Raw genomic sequence first — 15431 nt, 5'->3', positions numbered from 1 at the left:
GGCTGATGTTATTAGGCCCTGTGATGGTGTCCCCTGAATAGATATGTGGGCACAATTGGCAACGGGCTTTGTTGCAAGGATAAGACTGGGGCTTTTCAGCTTGGAAAAGAGATGACTAAAGGGGGATATGATCTAGGTCTATAAAAATGATTGGTGTGGAGAAAGTGCTATTTATGCCTTCTCATAACACATGAGCTGGGGTCACCAAATGCAATAGGCAGCAGGTTTAAAAACCCACACAAAAGGAAGTATTTCCCCCCCCCCACAAAATGCAGTCAACCTGTAGAATTCCTTGCCAGAGGCTGTTGGGAAGGTCAAAACTAACAGGGTCTTAAAAAACCCAGCAAACTAGATAAGTTCATGGAGGATAGGTCCATCAATGGCTATTAGCCAGGATGGGCAGGGATGGTGGCCTTAGCCTCAGTTTGCCAGAAGTTGGGAATGGATCACTTGATTACCTGTTCTGTTCATTCCCTCTGGGGCACCTGACATTCGCACTTCTCGAAAGACAGGATACCTAGCTAATCTGGTTTTCAGCAGTCCTTGTTCCATGGAAAAGTTCATTTCTTGGAGATAAGTGAGTGGATGGCTTCTGCCACACCCCTTATTCTGAGCTACTCCCTCAGCAAAATACAAGTAGAGCTGAGGAGTAAGTGTCTTTCAAAGGAATGAGTTGGTCCCAAGTCAGCTATCTAGCCAATTCTCCATGGCTTGACAGTTCTGTGGAGTCTTTCCCCCTTTAAGTTGCATACATTTTACATTGTCATTAACATTATAGTATTGTCCCCCCATATAGAAGGGAGCCATCTTGTGTTTAGCAGGGAAGAGTGTTTTCTCATCCCCTTTCTGTCAGCACATAGGCCCAGAGAACAACTGTCAAACTGCATGTTGGCATTTCTACAATAGCAGGATGTAGGTGATCTTTTTTAAAGAGATCTTTTTTAAATACTCCTGCAGAGTTTTCCTATCAAAGGAAGCTTCAGTTTCCCTTGCTCTAGATTCCTGTTCTGCCCTCACTGCTTTGAGATCTTTTGTATCCTACTAACTCCTGTGAAGTGGTAGCACCAGACTCCTCTGATGTCCTTACAACTCCAGGGGAGCTTTGTGGCTTACACCCACTGAGATTCTGGACTACTGAAACCGCAACCTAAGTAATCCAATTTTAAGCTAAGATCACTGAAGATAATCAGGCTATTTTACAGTTCTTAAGAGCAAGCCACAAAGAGAGGGTGGCACCTTTGGCCCTAGGTGCAGCTGAGCTCTTACAGCTCAGCAGCATTAAGACAGCCAGTACTCTTGTTGAAAGTCTAACTGGTCATTAACTGCTCAGGAAGTGTTTGCAAGTAGTATGCCACTCCTTTGAGGCAGGGAGGAGGACTCATTTGGCTGATAGCTTGCTGTGACCTTCAGCCCCAGGCCGTCTCCACAGAGAAGTATTCCTCATTCTGCAGCAATGGTTGCTCATTCTAGGGTACAGGTTGACCTTAGTTCAAATGTGAGTGTAGCACTCCACCTCTTGAGCTTCAGGCTCATGTGTAGTGATTGTACAACCACCACTGCCTGCCTTTCACCCTGCCAGGAGAAAGCTGACAGTTAACACTGATCTCTGTGCTGAGAGAAGGACTGGGAAAGGTTACTGCTACTTAATGACTGACTCTTCACAATTCCCCAGGGCTCCCACATGGCCTTTCAGGCTGCCCTGAAAGGCTCTGCTTCAGGGAGCTGTGCAATAGCAACCTGAGGGCACTATAACTGAAGCAGTGTCCCTTGTAGCAGGAGGGGAGAATTGGCGGTTTCATTCTTTAGTGGAGATGGATCCTGTGAATTAAAGAGTTTCTGGGGCAGAAAGTTTTGTTTTTAAAGCCCAAAGCAAATGGAGCCCTTGCCCACACAAGCAGGGGCATCTGTACCCCCTTGTGTATGCTAAGTATATTAGCAATCAAGGCAGGCATTATTCCAGAGGCAGAAGGCTACAGCCAGGTGAATCTTGTCAGCATTCTGAACAGATCACCTTGTCAAGGCAGCAGGTGTTCCACCACTTTATGTAGTTGGATGCTACTAGTAGCCTTCGTCATGCACTTGAATGGAGACCATTCTAATGTGCATTGAGAGGGAAATTTCCAGGCACCAGGAAGGAGAGAAACTTACCAAGTCAAAGGCTATGCATTGGGATCTCAATTCAATTGAGTACTAAACCTTGCCTGTCCCACCCCAGGAGCAGTAGCCTCCCAACTGATCAGAAAGACCCAGAAATGGCAAATAAGTCTGAAGTGTTTATTGCAATGTAATTTCAGGCTGCATTGCTTTGTACTCACTACATTGCAGAGACAAGTATCATGAACAGGGCTCCCACAAGTGCCACACCAGCAACAGCTAGCACCCTGGGTGCTCCAGCAGTCATGGGCAGTCCTGTTAGAGAGAGATGAAGAGTATAACTACACAGGCAAACAGGGGCATGGGAGCCCCTTTGTTGCTTCAAATTAGGCCCCACCTATATTGAGGTAAGGAGCTCTATAGATCATGATTTTAGGTGTAGGAGAGTTTCACACCAAAATATTAATCTAGTGGACATTAAGTCATTTCACACCTCCCTCTTGCAGATTCCCTTGGTTGGAAGTCCAGAGCCTTCAGCCTGTGCTTACATCTGAAAGGGTTCTCCCCAATGGTTTGTTAGCTGGAACATCTCTGGAAAATTTGGCCTCCCTCCCCACTGGTGACGGGTCTTTCATTTTCCCAAGTCTAATGTATTGAGGCAAACATCAGTATGTGGAAGCCTGTTGACTTCTGCTTTAGAACCACTAAGTCAGGAGAGTACACTAGATCAGATCTTTGTGTCCAATTTAAGAAGGGACAGGGGATAAACTAGTTTGGCATTAAAAAGGAAATGTTTAGAGATTGGAGCTGGTGTTATTCCTAACTAAGTGTCTTTAAGTAATAGGCAAAAAGTTGCTATTTAAAGTGGTTTGGTACTAGAACTATAGTTTAAAAAAAGACAGACCATAGACAAAATTAAATAACCTACATCTAAACAGAGGGAGCATGAGAGCTAGATACTTGATTAGTAGGAACCCCTCTCACTGCCATAAGAACTGGAATACTTGTGGCACCTTAGAGACTAACAAATTTGCGCAAAAGCTTTTGTGAGCTACAGAAGTGAGCTGTATAAGGGGTGAATGGGGTAAGATCAATCCCCCACCTTGGTATTGGTCCAAGTTCACCAGACACCTAGGGATAGAGGTTCTAGACTCAGATGCTTACAACTGGCAGGTTGGACAGTGCAAGGACATCAGTGCCAGGCAGGGAGTAGTGCATCTTTGTGCTCATCTGAGCCCAAGGGGACATCACATCCCTACAACTGATGGAGCTCTGGCAGTGTCATTTATGGCTGCATCCAAGCTCCCTTGTAGGGAGAATACTAAGTGCCAGGAGTGGTCAGGTCAGTGGTACTCACGAAAGCTCTGCACAGCATCATTTCTTTCTGCACCACCCTGGAGAAGAAACACAGGCCCCCTGCTGGTGATGGAGGAAAGGCCAGTCTCTGGGTGATGCTCAGAGCTCCTTCTACCCCCTGAGAGACACATGAGGAACATGTTTTAGATTCAAAGCAGCATTGCCCCAGAGTGACCTGGTAGCCTGTTCCCATCATCCCAGAGGAGACTGCCAGACAGTACGAGTAAGTTAGCATCCCCTGCAGCAAAGGTTGCAATGTACAGCCTAATCCCCAATTTTTCTCCAATAAAGATCAAAGCTTGGACACAAGTTGAAGAGGCAGCTGCATTGATCCGATCTTAAGAATGCAGCACCTAGCAAGAGAAGTGACACGTTTGCACTGCATGGAAGTCTCATCTGCTGCACCCTCAGAGGGTACTAGCCACAATCACTGCCATTTGAAAGGCTTGGTGACACTTCAGCTTAACAGTCGTAGAGTCATGCTGGGTCCAAATCACAACTGATCTAAAAATATAATTTTGGCGGGTCTGTGCAACTCCTCCTCCCTAGTGGCAATGCCTTGTGTACAGGCCAACGGCCACTTGCCTCCTGAAAGGGCAGCCTTGTTTTTCAGCTAGGCATCATCAGGCCCCAGTGGTTGTTACAGATCCACCATTGATTACAGGAGTCCTGGCAGCGGCCCTTATCCCCACCCCCTAGAGATCAGAACTTGGGCACTTACTGGCTCCAGCAGGGCAGGAGATGGTGCAGGACTCCAGCCTGGAGGGCCAGCACATGGAGGCACTGCAGTGCAGGTACACCTAGAGGAAGAACAGGTGTTAGGAATCAGGCTCTTGCAGTTAGCTATAGGAGCAGTGCTGCAGGGGATTCTCTAAACAGACTAGGGGCTGCTGTTGTACCCCAGCACTTTACTTCCCAAGGCTTCTGGGAGCCCAGCCAGTAGGTGAGGACCCCCTGAGAGGGAGCCCAGCAGTGTGGCCCCCTGCTATCCCACACTAAGGGAAGGAGATTCAGTGTCAAGTCACAGACAAGCCTGGATTGTGTTTAGATGGTCAGCCACCCACTCTGGACAGGAAAAAGAACCAAGGGTTTAGAAATATAGATAGTGTACATCCCAATGAGAATGTGAGCAGCTAATGCACTTGGAAGAGCTCCCTGAAAGGCAGCTATTGACAGATCAGGTGGTTAGAGAGATTACAGGAGAGTTTCTCCCTGACATGTCACATCTACAGATCAAAGCAGTAGTCAGAGGTCTCAGTGGGAGCTAAGAGGTGGGGACAGCACCACATACTTCAAGTAGTGAGACAACAGCACCCAAGTCCAATTTACAAGTCAGTCCTTAAGCTCGTTCAGTCCATTTGATACTGAAGAGTCAAGGCAGTTTGGTCAAGACTCCTGCTACTATAAAGCATCTGCTAGTATATCAAGTGCTGGTGACATTTTCCCTCCATATACTAGTTTAAAGCTCTAGAAAGATGGTTCTCAACCTGTGACCCATGGCCCAGTCAGCACAGAGCTGTGGCCCATGTGACAGCCGCGGGGCCAAACAGGTATCAGATGCAGCTCAGTGGTAAATAGGTTGAAAGCCACTGCTCTAGAATGAGCAGCATCTGACATTGCTTCCCCACTCACTGTGGGAAGCCTGCTCTAGCACTGCTTTCTTCCTCAGTCAGTAAATACTTCACATTTGTGATGCCTCGAGACCAGAGGCAGGTCAGTCTTTAGCATGGGGATAAGTGACTGCCCCAGGTCCCAGTGAGGAACTTAAAGTGGGTTTAGAAACTATGTGACCAGTCCCATAACTCCAAGTCCTGTGATCTCACTAGGCAGCTGGCCTCAAGACAAGGCTATAGGGCAAGTGTATTTGTACACCCAATCTGGGATAAAGGTTAGTTTTAAAGGCTTTTCCACGTGGCCTGCCATTTACAAAGAGTGGCCAAGGCTCTGTTTTTGAGCTGCTTCTTCCCAGACTCTAGGAAGAGTGTCCCAGGCTAGCTGCAACATCACTTCTCCCTAGTTGCCAGCTACAGAACCACAGTTGGCCATTAGCTGGTTATGATTCAGCTGAGGTGTTGGTTTGCTTCAGCATGAACAGTCAAAGCCCCTTCTGCTTGTTTGAGGTCCCTGTAGGCCAGGTCTCATGTCCACTCTGAGCAGCTCACGAGAGGCTAGGCTGCTGTTCCAATGGAGTGGAGCTACAGCAGCTGACAAGAGCATCAAAGAGAAGCCATACCGGCCCTGTGAGCGCCTGCTGGGAGGCAGACTCCACGAACGTGAAGGTGCTGACGATGAAGCGCTGGTGGTGAGATGGGAACTGCAGCCCCGAGGTGGCTCCCACAGGCACCAGCTGGGTGCGGTAGTTGTCTCCTGCATATGGGCACCTGGGAATCAGGGGGGAGGGGGAGGAGAAGCAGCTGTGAGAAGGTACCCTGCACTCCCCAGGCCCAAATAGAGACGCCTCACCCTGGACCCTGTCACTCACCCATCCACCAGGATCGGCCACTGTGGTTGCTGCTGGGGGTTGGCACTGGGAGTGGCCCAGCAGTGGTGCAGGACCAGAACCAGATCTGGGTCAGTTCTCTGCAGGATCCGGACCTCCACGTAGATGGGGTCCTGCAGAACCTTCACCACAGGGTAATCTCTGTCTGTGTAGTAGGAGCCGTAATTCTGCTCTGGAACAGAGAGGTCACTGCAGATCAGCATTAGATGCGTGTAGAGAATCTTAGTGCATTATACAGGGTCAACACCCACAGTTCAGGCAGCGCCTGGACTCCCAGCTTGGGGTAAGCATTCCCACTGTGCTAGATCTAGCCCACAATGCAGGAGCAGGGCTGCCTTTCTATACACTGAGGACAGAACCTCTCTCTCAGCCAGAAGTGAGCTGTAATTGAATCCTAAAATCAAAGTGCAAAGGACAGTCAAGTCACAGCCTTATCTCCCCCATCCTCCCTAGATCCATTCCACAGGGTCTTAAGGCCTCATCTGGCCTGGAGGGGCAGCTAAGCCAGAGACCAGATTCCTGCACCAAGAGGTAAGAATGAGCCCTTGCTCCACCACGTCACTCTCCAAGGAGCTCTCCTACCTGTGGCAATGCGCAGCTCCAGCATCAGGGGGCCAGGCTGGGACACAGCAGGGGGCGGGGGCAGGGTGAAGACCTGGACACTCAAGGGGAGGAAGTTCCCACTGATGGAGTAGCTGCAGCGGACGTGTAACCTGGTGGTGAGAGTGCCAAGAAGATGAGATATGATCAAGGCCAGGCATGCATTGCAGAGACGGCATTGAGGGGAAGGGCACTAGAGGGTGGTTATGAACCCCCACAGTGGGAGGGACAGCGTTCAGGGGAGCTGAGTTGCCCCATATGGGGTACCTGGAGGCGAGGCAATTAAGAATTAGTCCCATCTAGGGAGAACCCAGTGGGTGGTTCCTATAGATGAGGGACTGCAGGGCAATAGGGAAGGACTGAGGAGAGCTGCCATAGGGAGTTCTACTTTAGGATTGGCCCCAAAGGGACAGAGCAGCCAGGGTTCCAGGCAGGTGCCAGGGGGATGGCCAGAAACTGCCAAAAGGAGGCTTCCAGCAGGAAGCCTCACAAGGAATCAGACTTCCAAAGAGGAGTGGACGATGAAGTCCTGGGAAAGGCACCTGTGGTCAGGCAGAGGTAGGAAGTGGAAGATCTTGTAAGGAGAGACAGTGATAACTGCTTGATCCCAGAGTTCCTGGCTGGAAGCCAGAGCAGAGGGTGGACCTGGTTCCCCTCCCATCCCCAGGAGGGGGAATAGGAAAACCTCCCACAGAGAGCAGTCAATGACTACAGAACCTAGGCTGGGGCAAGTGACCCAACACAGGGTCAGATACTTTAGCATATTGGATTCCTACACGAGAATGAGTGAATAGGATGGACCCGACCAGAGGGCGGGAGTCCTGAGCAGAGGCTGAATGTGGAGTTGCTATAGTGCCAGGCCTGGCTGCAGAGGGACATGCTGGCTGGTGAGTTCACTTCATTTCCTCCCCACACTCCAGCCCAGGAAAGGGTTACAAACCAATATCCCCTTTATTGACTTGCTTCATGCTCAGCCCCATTCACCTCACTCCTCATGGCCAGTCTTCCCAATGAGCTGAGAGAGCCCAGGGTTCTGGGGAAGAGAGTCACTGCAGTGTCTGGCACCTGCCATGGCACAGCTGACTGGAGGAACAGCTGGCCCTGAACCACTCCCATGCTATTGCCTGACATGACAGAGGCAGCTCTAGAGATTCAAGGTAGAGATACCAGCCCCAGGAGTTACCTGAAGGTGCTATCCCTGGTGATGGAGCCCAGAGTCCAGGTGTTCACATCCCTGTCTGCCACCAGCTCAGTCTCATACACACCCTGGTCTCCAACCATCTGGAAGGAGAGAGCAATCACTTATTTTATTTGGCATGTGCATGGTCATCTAGCCAAAAATTGGCATCTTCAGTGGCATGATGCAGTTCTTCTAGGCCACCACTGAACCTAGTCAGGTGGCATTCACCGACAACATGCAGCTGTTATGGTGCCCCCAAAAGGCTTTATAGAAATATGCTTCTATATATATAACTGGAATATGTTTTATGCTACATATGCCATGTAATGAGTTATAAATTTAACTCAAAGCAGCTTAAAAGTGTTTTTAACACTCAAATCTCCAGCTTTCAATGGGGTTTAAACCCCAAATAAATTCATTTTTTACCTGTATAAAGCTTATACAGAGTACTTATAAATTGTTTGCCCTCTAACACTAATAAAAAATATGCACAGCTGCTATTAACACATATTCTGGGTTAAGTAAAAAGTGAACCCCCTTCTATTGCTGAGTGACCCCATCCTGGCCTCCCCCAGCTCAACTCTTACCTGGAAAGTGGTGCCACAGGCGGAGAGTGGGAACCGGAACAGGACAAAGGCGTTGTTCTGCCCCACAGGGACACAGCCAGCACCGTGCCCATTGGCCAGATGCACCGAGTCCAGGATCAGGGGGGGCAGAGTCACAGCCCGAGAGACCACGAGGAAGAAGTGGCCATCTGGAGTGCACTGCGCTGTCACTGGAAGGGAGCCGGGGACAAGTCAGGGCCACCTTCCTACCTGGGTTAGCCAGTCTCAGGACACTAGAGCCGAAGCCAGCAGCTTGTCCCGGAGCTGGATAAGAACCCACCATGTTCTACTGCACCCCTCCAGGGCACAGGCTGGCACTGCAAGGGACCCTGGCACATATAGCTCATGGTGGAGCTGTAATGGCCACGAGGCATGTGCTGTGGATTCCAGAGCAAGGGGCTGGGACTGTTATTGGTCACAGCTGAAGCACTCAGCCTGAGGCTGGATGGAAAGCGTTGCACGTGGCCTTGATATCACACTAACTAGCCCAGCACCCAGCTGTCTCCAGGACTGGGTACGTGGAAACCCCACTCAGCTTTGATGCCAGGTATCTCAGCCACTGCCCCCCCCCCCCCCACGTGGGACCATTACAGTCAGCTCTGGACAATTCATGTGCACAGAAACTCACCTGTGTTGCCATAGTAACAAGGCTTCACCCTATCACTGGGGTTGTAACAACAGCCTTGTTCTTCACAGACTCCCCGGTCGATGGGTGAGGAGCCACAGGGCAGCCTATCCTGGCTCTGGATGGCAGCACAGACATCGGGGCTTGGAGCATCCAGGGCTGGGGTGAGACAGGTGGGAAGCAGTAAGGAACAGAGACTAGGTGGGGCAAGAGACTTGGCTACAGAGCATGCTCCCTCCTGGCCTGGCTAGGAGCTTTGAGGCTCCCTCAGGACCCCAGGCATTCTGCAGGACAGACATCCTGCCTCCAGCTCACTCTGCTATGGGGCTTCAATCTGAAGCATCCCGGGGGTACCTGGTCTGTGCACTCTCAGCCCAGAGACTCACCATTTAATCCAGGAACAGTTTGGGTAATGGGGTAGTGGAGACATGGCCTCTAGGGAAGCCTCCAGCACCTGTCACCATCCACAGGCTCTGCCTGGAGCTCTTAGGGGCTAATGCAATACAAAGACCATGAACACCAGGCTCTCCTATGTGAGAAGAGCAGCCAAGCAGCAGGCAGTGCTCTCTGCCCAGGGCATTGTTTTGCTCAGCCTGCAAAGAAGGGCTGTCACTGGCTCCACAGTCACCACCTGACCCCAGGGAGGAGAAGAGGGAGACCAAGGCCTCCCTTTGTGTAACTGGAGGAGAGCAGCCATCTCCACAAGATCGTTCACAGCCACAGGCTGGGGCATTCAACATAAGACACTAGGCCCTCACCTGGCAGGCTCCTGGGGCACCTGAGCACCTTCTCCTCATGCAGGGCCCTGCGCCCACCAGCAGCCATCCCGTCAACACCAACCACCATCAGATAACCGCCATCCTGGGGAGAGAGACCCACAGACATCAGGGCTGGCAGAGCAGCAAGCACAGAACCCAAGGCAGGTGCCAGAAGGTCACTCACCCATTCAGAGACATAACAGCCGGCATAGGAGGCACCAACTGTCCTGGAGCCATCTGCAGCCTGGGAGACCCAGATCCCACAGCTGGAGTCATTCTGCAGAGCATGCAGCTTCCCAGCCACATCTAGGGAGGAACGAAGAGATCAGCAGCCAGTGCAGGGGAAGAGGGCACAAGAGTATTCTAAGGAGCTACTGCCCCCCTGCACAGAGGGGACAGGCTCCTGGCTGTGGGGGGGCAGGAGGGCTGCCCAGCTCAGGCGCCCTGCCCAGCTCAGTTCAGCCATTGCTCAGGCTCCCTAGGACTCAGCCAGCTGCTGGGCAGGGCTTGGACAAGCAGAAGGATCCCTGGGACAGAATCAGTCCCTTCCCCTCTCCCTGAAACCACACACTGGGCTCCCTCCAGACACCCAGGGAGGGGCACACAGGTCTAGCCTCACTTACCCCAAGCAGTCAGTGCCAGGGAGTCCACCCCAGCCTGGCCAGGATGCAGCATGAACTGCAAGCTTCTCTGGCCACAGACCAGCTCCCTAGGATCCCCCAGGGCTCCCAGAGCAAAGGAGCAGTACAGCAACCAGAAGCACACCACTCCCCCATAGAGCCCACACCACACCCCAGCCATGTTGCTCTCCTGCCAGTGACCCATAAGGCATCTGCCCCCAGTCTGCCTCCTTTGTACTCTGCAGGCAGCTGGGATTGGCCAGAGCCCAGGTGGCCATTCCTGCAGGGCCAAGGGAGAAGAGCCCAGCCCCTCCCCTGAGGTCTGGCCATACCCTGCCCCTGGAAGGAGAAACCTTGGGGGTGGGATGGAGCTTCCTGGCCCTTCTCAGAAGGAAGCAGAAGATGGGTCTGTGTTCATGGCATGTTACTGAGGGGAGGTCAGTTTATTCCTTCCCATTGGAACCCTGGGAGGGTTCAGACCTTCCTTCCTCTCCAAACGCTGGTGCTGGGCCTCGCTCTGCTGAGGGATCAGCCTGGCCCCTTGCCAAGGTCCCCCTGCTGCATGATGGGGGCATCCCCCGCTTCTAGGCCATCTGCCACCAAGCCAGCTCTGGACTCATTCTCTAAAGCTGCTGTGGCACCAGACTCCCCCTGGAGCAGGAAGGCTCCTCGGGGACAGCCCCAGCCAGCCCTCGCTCAGTTCACACACTGGGCTGGCTTTGCCTGGAGGACGGCCAGGTTCCCTGCATCAGGCCCTTGCAGAGGGACCGGTGAGAGGGGGAGGGCCTGAATCTCCATTGCCATAGTTACCAAAGGAGAAGGGAAGTGTTTTACCCCCTCTGCTGTTAATGAGGCACAGGCCAGTGGAGAGTCAGGCCCAGAGAATCCAGTTCTTGTGGGAAGCTAGGTTTGGTTTCTCTTTGCACCGTTGCTTCCCAGCCCAGCAGGGACCCAGGGCTATCCAAGTCTATTGAGTCTTGGGGACCCCAAACTCATCTCTGTTTCCTTTGAACAAATGCAGGAACTGGACCTGCCATAGCAGCTTGGGTCGAGGGATGGGTGCATGGGATGTGCCTAAAGCTTGTGCTTTCCTGACAGTTTCAAAATATAAATGGAAAACAATTTTCATCCCATGGAGCTGTATGGATCCCAACTTCATTCATCAGGAGCGGGGGACCTTTAGAGTTACAGCACAGCCCTCTACCATTGAACTAGAGGAATAACTGGTAGGAGTACTAGGCTGTTAGCCTCTATGGCAGGGGCGGGCAAACTTTTTGGCCCGAGAGCCACATCTGGGTATGGAAATTGTATGGCAGGCCATGAATGCTCACGAAATTGGGGTTGGGGTACAGGAGAGGGTGAAGGCTCCGGCTGGGGGTGCAGGCTCTGGGGTGGGGCTGAGGATGAAGGGTTTGGGGTACAGGAGGGTGCTCCAGGCTGGGACCAAAGGGTTCAGAGTGTGGGAGGGGGCTCTGGGCTTGGGCAGGGGATTGGAGCACAGGGGGGTGAGGGCTCCGGCTGGGGGTGCAGGCTCTGGGGTGGGGCTGGGGATGAGGGGTTTGGATTGCGGGAGGGGAATCAGGGCTGGGGCAGGGGGTTGGGGCGTGGGAGAGACTCAGGGTGCAGGCTCCAGGTGGCATGTCTCCCCTCCAGCTCCTATGCGGAGCCGCAGCCAGGCACTGCCCCATCCACAGGCGCCGCCCCTGCAGCTCCCATTGGCCGCAGTTCCCAGCCAAAGGAAGCTGCGGGGGCAGTGCTTGGGGCAGGGGCAGTGTGCAGAGTCCCCTGGCTGCCCCTACACGTAGAAGCCAGAAGGGTGACATGCTGCTGCTTCCAGGAGCTGCGCGGAGCTGCAGCTAGTGCTCATGGAGTGGCCTCCCCCCAACCCCGATCCCCAGATGGCGCTCAGGAGTGGGGCAAGCCCCAGACCCCGCTCCCCAGTGGGAGCTCAAGGGCCAGATTAAATTGGCTGGTGGGCCGTAGTTTGCCCACCTCTGCTCTATGGGTATGTCTGCACAGCCCGCAGCAGCAAGCCTGTGAGCCCATATCAACAGACTTGGGCTACTGCACTAAACATAGCTGGGTAGACATTGCCAGAGCTCTGAGCTCTAAACAGAGCTGGCTCGAGCTCTGAAGCCTAGGGAGTGGGGTATGTTTCAGGGCATGAGCTCCAGCCAAGCCCCCACTTAAAAGTGCTCTTGACACAACTGTTTTTGCTGTGGTAGCATGAGCCCAAATCTTTCAGCCTGGGCTTGGAGACTCAGTGCCATGGGTTGCCGCTGTCTGCATGGATGTACTCTACATGGCTGAAACGGAGGAGAGATGCATGCTTTGCCAGCAGGTTTCAGAGCTATTTGCTGACAGCCAAGGACTGGTGTGGCGCAGGACTCCTGGGTTCTCTTCCAGGATCTGTTAGGGAGTGATTCTAGTAGTCATTTTTCTTTCTGCCATTGGGCTCCCTCCTAGTCTCTACCCCCTCAACTGCTCTTATTTATATTACCATAGCATTTGGGGCCCTGTAGTCACCCACACTAGCTCCTGCCCCTCCTCCTATCCCACCCCGACCATGGATTCTGCCCTCCCAGCTCTGTGTCTATCTTGTCCCTTTCCATTTTCCCCCCATCCTCTGTGTGTGGGTCAGGCCCTTTACTCCTCCTCGGTGCAGCCTGGCCCAAGCAGGGGGCATTGAGATCACAGGAGAGACAGGTGCCTTGCTCTCAGTTTTGGTGCTCAACACCACAATGTCCCCTCCTGACCAGCAGAAAAAATTTAAGGGAAAGTGCTGCTCAGTGGAGATGAAAACTGGAGAATTTAGCTCCAAACAAACCTCCACTGAGCCTGAGCAAACTGATTTTTTCAAAGGCTCGTGACTTGGCTCCATGTGGGAGAAGCTTCTCAGGACCAGCAAGAGGTACAGCCCAAACATCAAAACAGCCACTCTGGGATGTTTCAGCTCCCAGCTCCCCACCAGGAGGGTTCTAGAACTTCTCAATGAAGCAGCTATTTTCTCTCTAATGGGGCAAAACCTATTCTCTTCTCCCCCCCCGCACCATTAATTCTTGCAAACAGCTGCTCTGTTTTAGGTGAAACTTTCCTTTAAAAAAAATTCAGCCTGAGGCAGACACCTGAGCTGGAAAACTTCAGCCCAAATGGCTCAGAGCAACTGAAAACAGAGCCCTAGAATGGAAAACATCAGGCCAGCATTCACTAAAGGCTGAGCTGGTCACAACTGACTTGTCTGTTTTAAACTGTCTCAGCTATGCACACATGCCGCTATTCCAGCGGACCTAGGTTGCATTAAGGCAAAACAGATCTTCCTAAAGTTTTCAGTAAAGACAAAGCACTACAGATTGCACCAGCCCAGAGGTTGGGGCACTCAGGAGGGATGGGGGAGACCCAGGGTCAAGGCTCTGACTCCAGCAGAACAGGGACTTGAACATAGTTCTCCCTCATCCCAAAATACCCTAACACCAGCTATGGGTTATACTGGGACTGGTCTCTGTGTGAACAGGCATTCCACCCTGGACTCCAGAAAGTGGGTAGTGGAGATCACAGCAGGGCTGCTGGAGTTCTGCTGACTAATTCTGCACATCTCTCCTGCTTTGCTGGGGAAGCTGTAGCTCAGCCAGGATCTCCCCCAAGACCGGTACAGAAGATGTTATTGACCTTTGTACAAACACAAGATTCCCTTGCTCTTTGGGCTCTCTGTCCCCCTTGCCAATTCTATAGCCTTCCCCTCACTCTGGAGTATGTCACTTCCCCAGGGCAGCTATTAATTCTCTCACCAGCCACTGCCTTCCTGCTGGTCAGCCAGGATCCAGTAGCAAACATGAGAGAGGAGCGCTGGGATTAGTTAACAGTTTCCTCAACCAGCAGTTGGTTTTATACAGTTCCTGCCTGTATTTTGCTTTAGTATCCTCCACTGGTTGAGTTGGCCAAGCACAGGAGAAGCATGGAGGGAGTCCTGAGCTTTGCAGGGTGGTGGCATTTGGATCATACAGAGGTACTAGTTGACCAAGCTAACTAGCCCCATTCAAGCCTGCCTAGCAAGAAGACTAGTGATCACACTGAGATGAGGTACAGCACTGGTGCTCCATATGCTGTAAGACTCAAAATAAGCTAAGTTCCTTGGTGCTGCTGCCAGATGAGCAAAGCATCTGGTTTCTGGCTGGGAGGTCACAATTGTCCATTCCTGCACAGCTGGTCGGACAAGGAGTAGGCAGGGTTGGGCCCACCTCCATTAAGGCAACAGGCAGGAGTGGCAAGCCCTTTCCCTGGTGCTATCACTGAGGCAGGAGCAGACACATGGTGCTTCACTAGGCGTCCCTCCACAGGCTGAGCAGGCTTGAGTTCAAACCCATAACCGCTCTGTGACATTGCACCCCATAATGCTTTATAGAAATATGCTTCTGAGTGTAAATATGACATAACTGGAATGTTTTATGCTAGATATGCCATGTAGCATATCTCTGCAAAGGTTATGATCTACTGGATATATTCATCCTATTTGTATGCATGTATCATGTTTGTATTCGAACTTATGAATATTGGCTGTGTACTTGTTTGATTTTAAGTAGCCTCAGTGAAGCATTTGGTCAGCTTCTTGAGAAAGGACTATTCTCAGGAAATGCCCAATCAAGTTGACAATGGACTTTGAGATCCACATCTGAGCTTTCCTGGGAACAGTCAAACTAACATGTAAGCAATGGCATTGGCCTGTAAACAACTGAGTCATGCATGGACATGTGACTTGCCCATGTGACTCCAAAACTCCATCTTGTAGCTGTGATTCTGCATAGGAAAACACAAGGGGTTTCCACCCATAAGAGAGACTAAGTCCCTGGGGAAACCCCTCCATTTTGTCTTCAGGTGGCTCAAGAGATAGCCTTTCCACCCCAAAGAGATGCCTGAAAGAAACTGGAACAAAGGACAGTAACTACAAGGGTGTGAGTGATTGCTGGACCCAGACTAGGAGGAAGCCTAGTCTGTAAAAGAAGCTCATTGGAACATCTCTGAAGGTGAGATTTACCTGCATTTAGTTTCTTACCGTTAGGCTTAGATGTGTGAGTTTTATTTTGCTTGGTAATTCACTT

The 15431-nt window shown here is 51.7% G+C and overlaps 1 protein-coding gene across 1 annotated transcript; it reads right to left on the bottom strand.

Moving 5' to 3' along the window:
- Positions 1 to 2314: 2314 nt before the first annotated feature.
- Positions 2315 to 10543, bottom strand: LOC140914614 (zona pellucida sperm-binding protein 4-like). The gene is made up of 12 exons (XM_073352905.1): positions 10342 to 10543; positions 9903 to 10024; positions 9719 to 9821; positions 8964 to 9119; positions 8318 to 8505; positions 7734 to 7831; positions 6533 to 6663; positions 5933 to 6122; positions 5684 to 5831; positions 4172 to 4250; positions 3452 to 3568; positions 2315 to 2409 (listed from the first exon to the last, which is right to left on the bottom strand). The coding sequence occupies exons 1-12, from the start codon at positions 10541 to 10543 to the stop codon at positions 2315 to 2317; spliced, it is 1629 nt and encodes a 542-aa protein (XP_073209006.1).
- Between the last annotated feature and the right edge of the window lie 4888 nt (positions 10544 to 15431).

The sequence above is a fragment of the Lepidochelys kempii genome, chromosome 7 (genome assembly GCF_965140265.1).
Source record: "Lepidochelys kempii isolate rLepKem1 chromosome 7, rLepKem1.hap2, whole genome shotgun sequence".
Lineage (NCBI taxonomy): Eukaryota > Metazoa > Chordata > Testudines > Cheloniidae > Lepidochelys > Lepidochelys kempii.
This window is presented reverse-complemented; position numbering and strand designations above follow the sequence as displayed.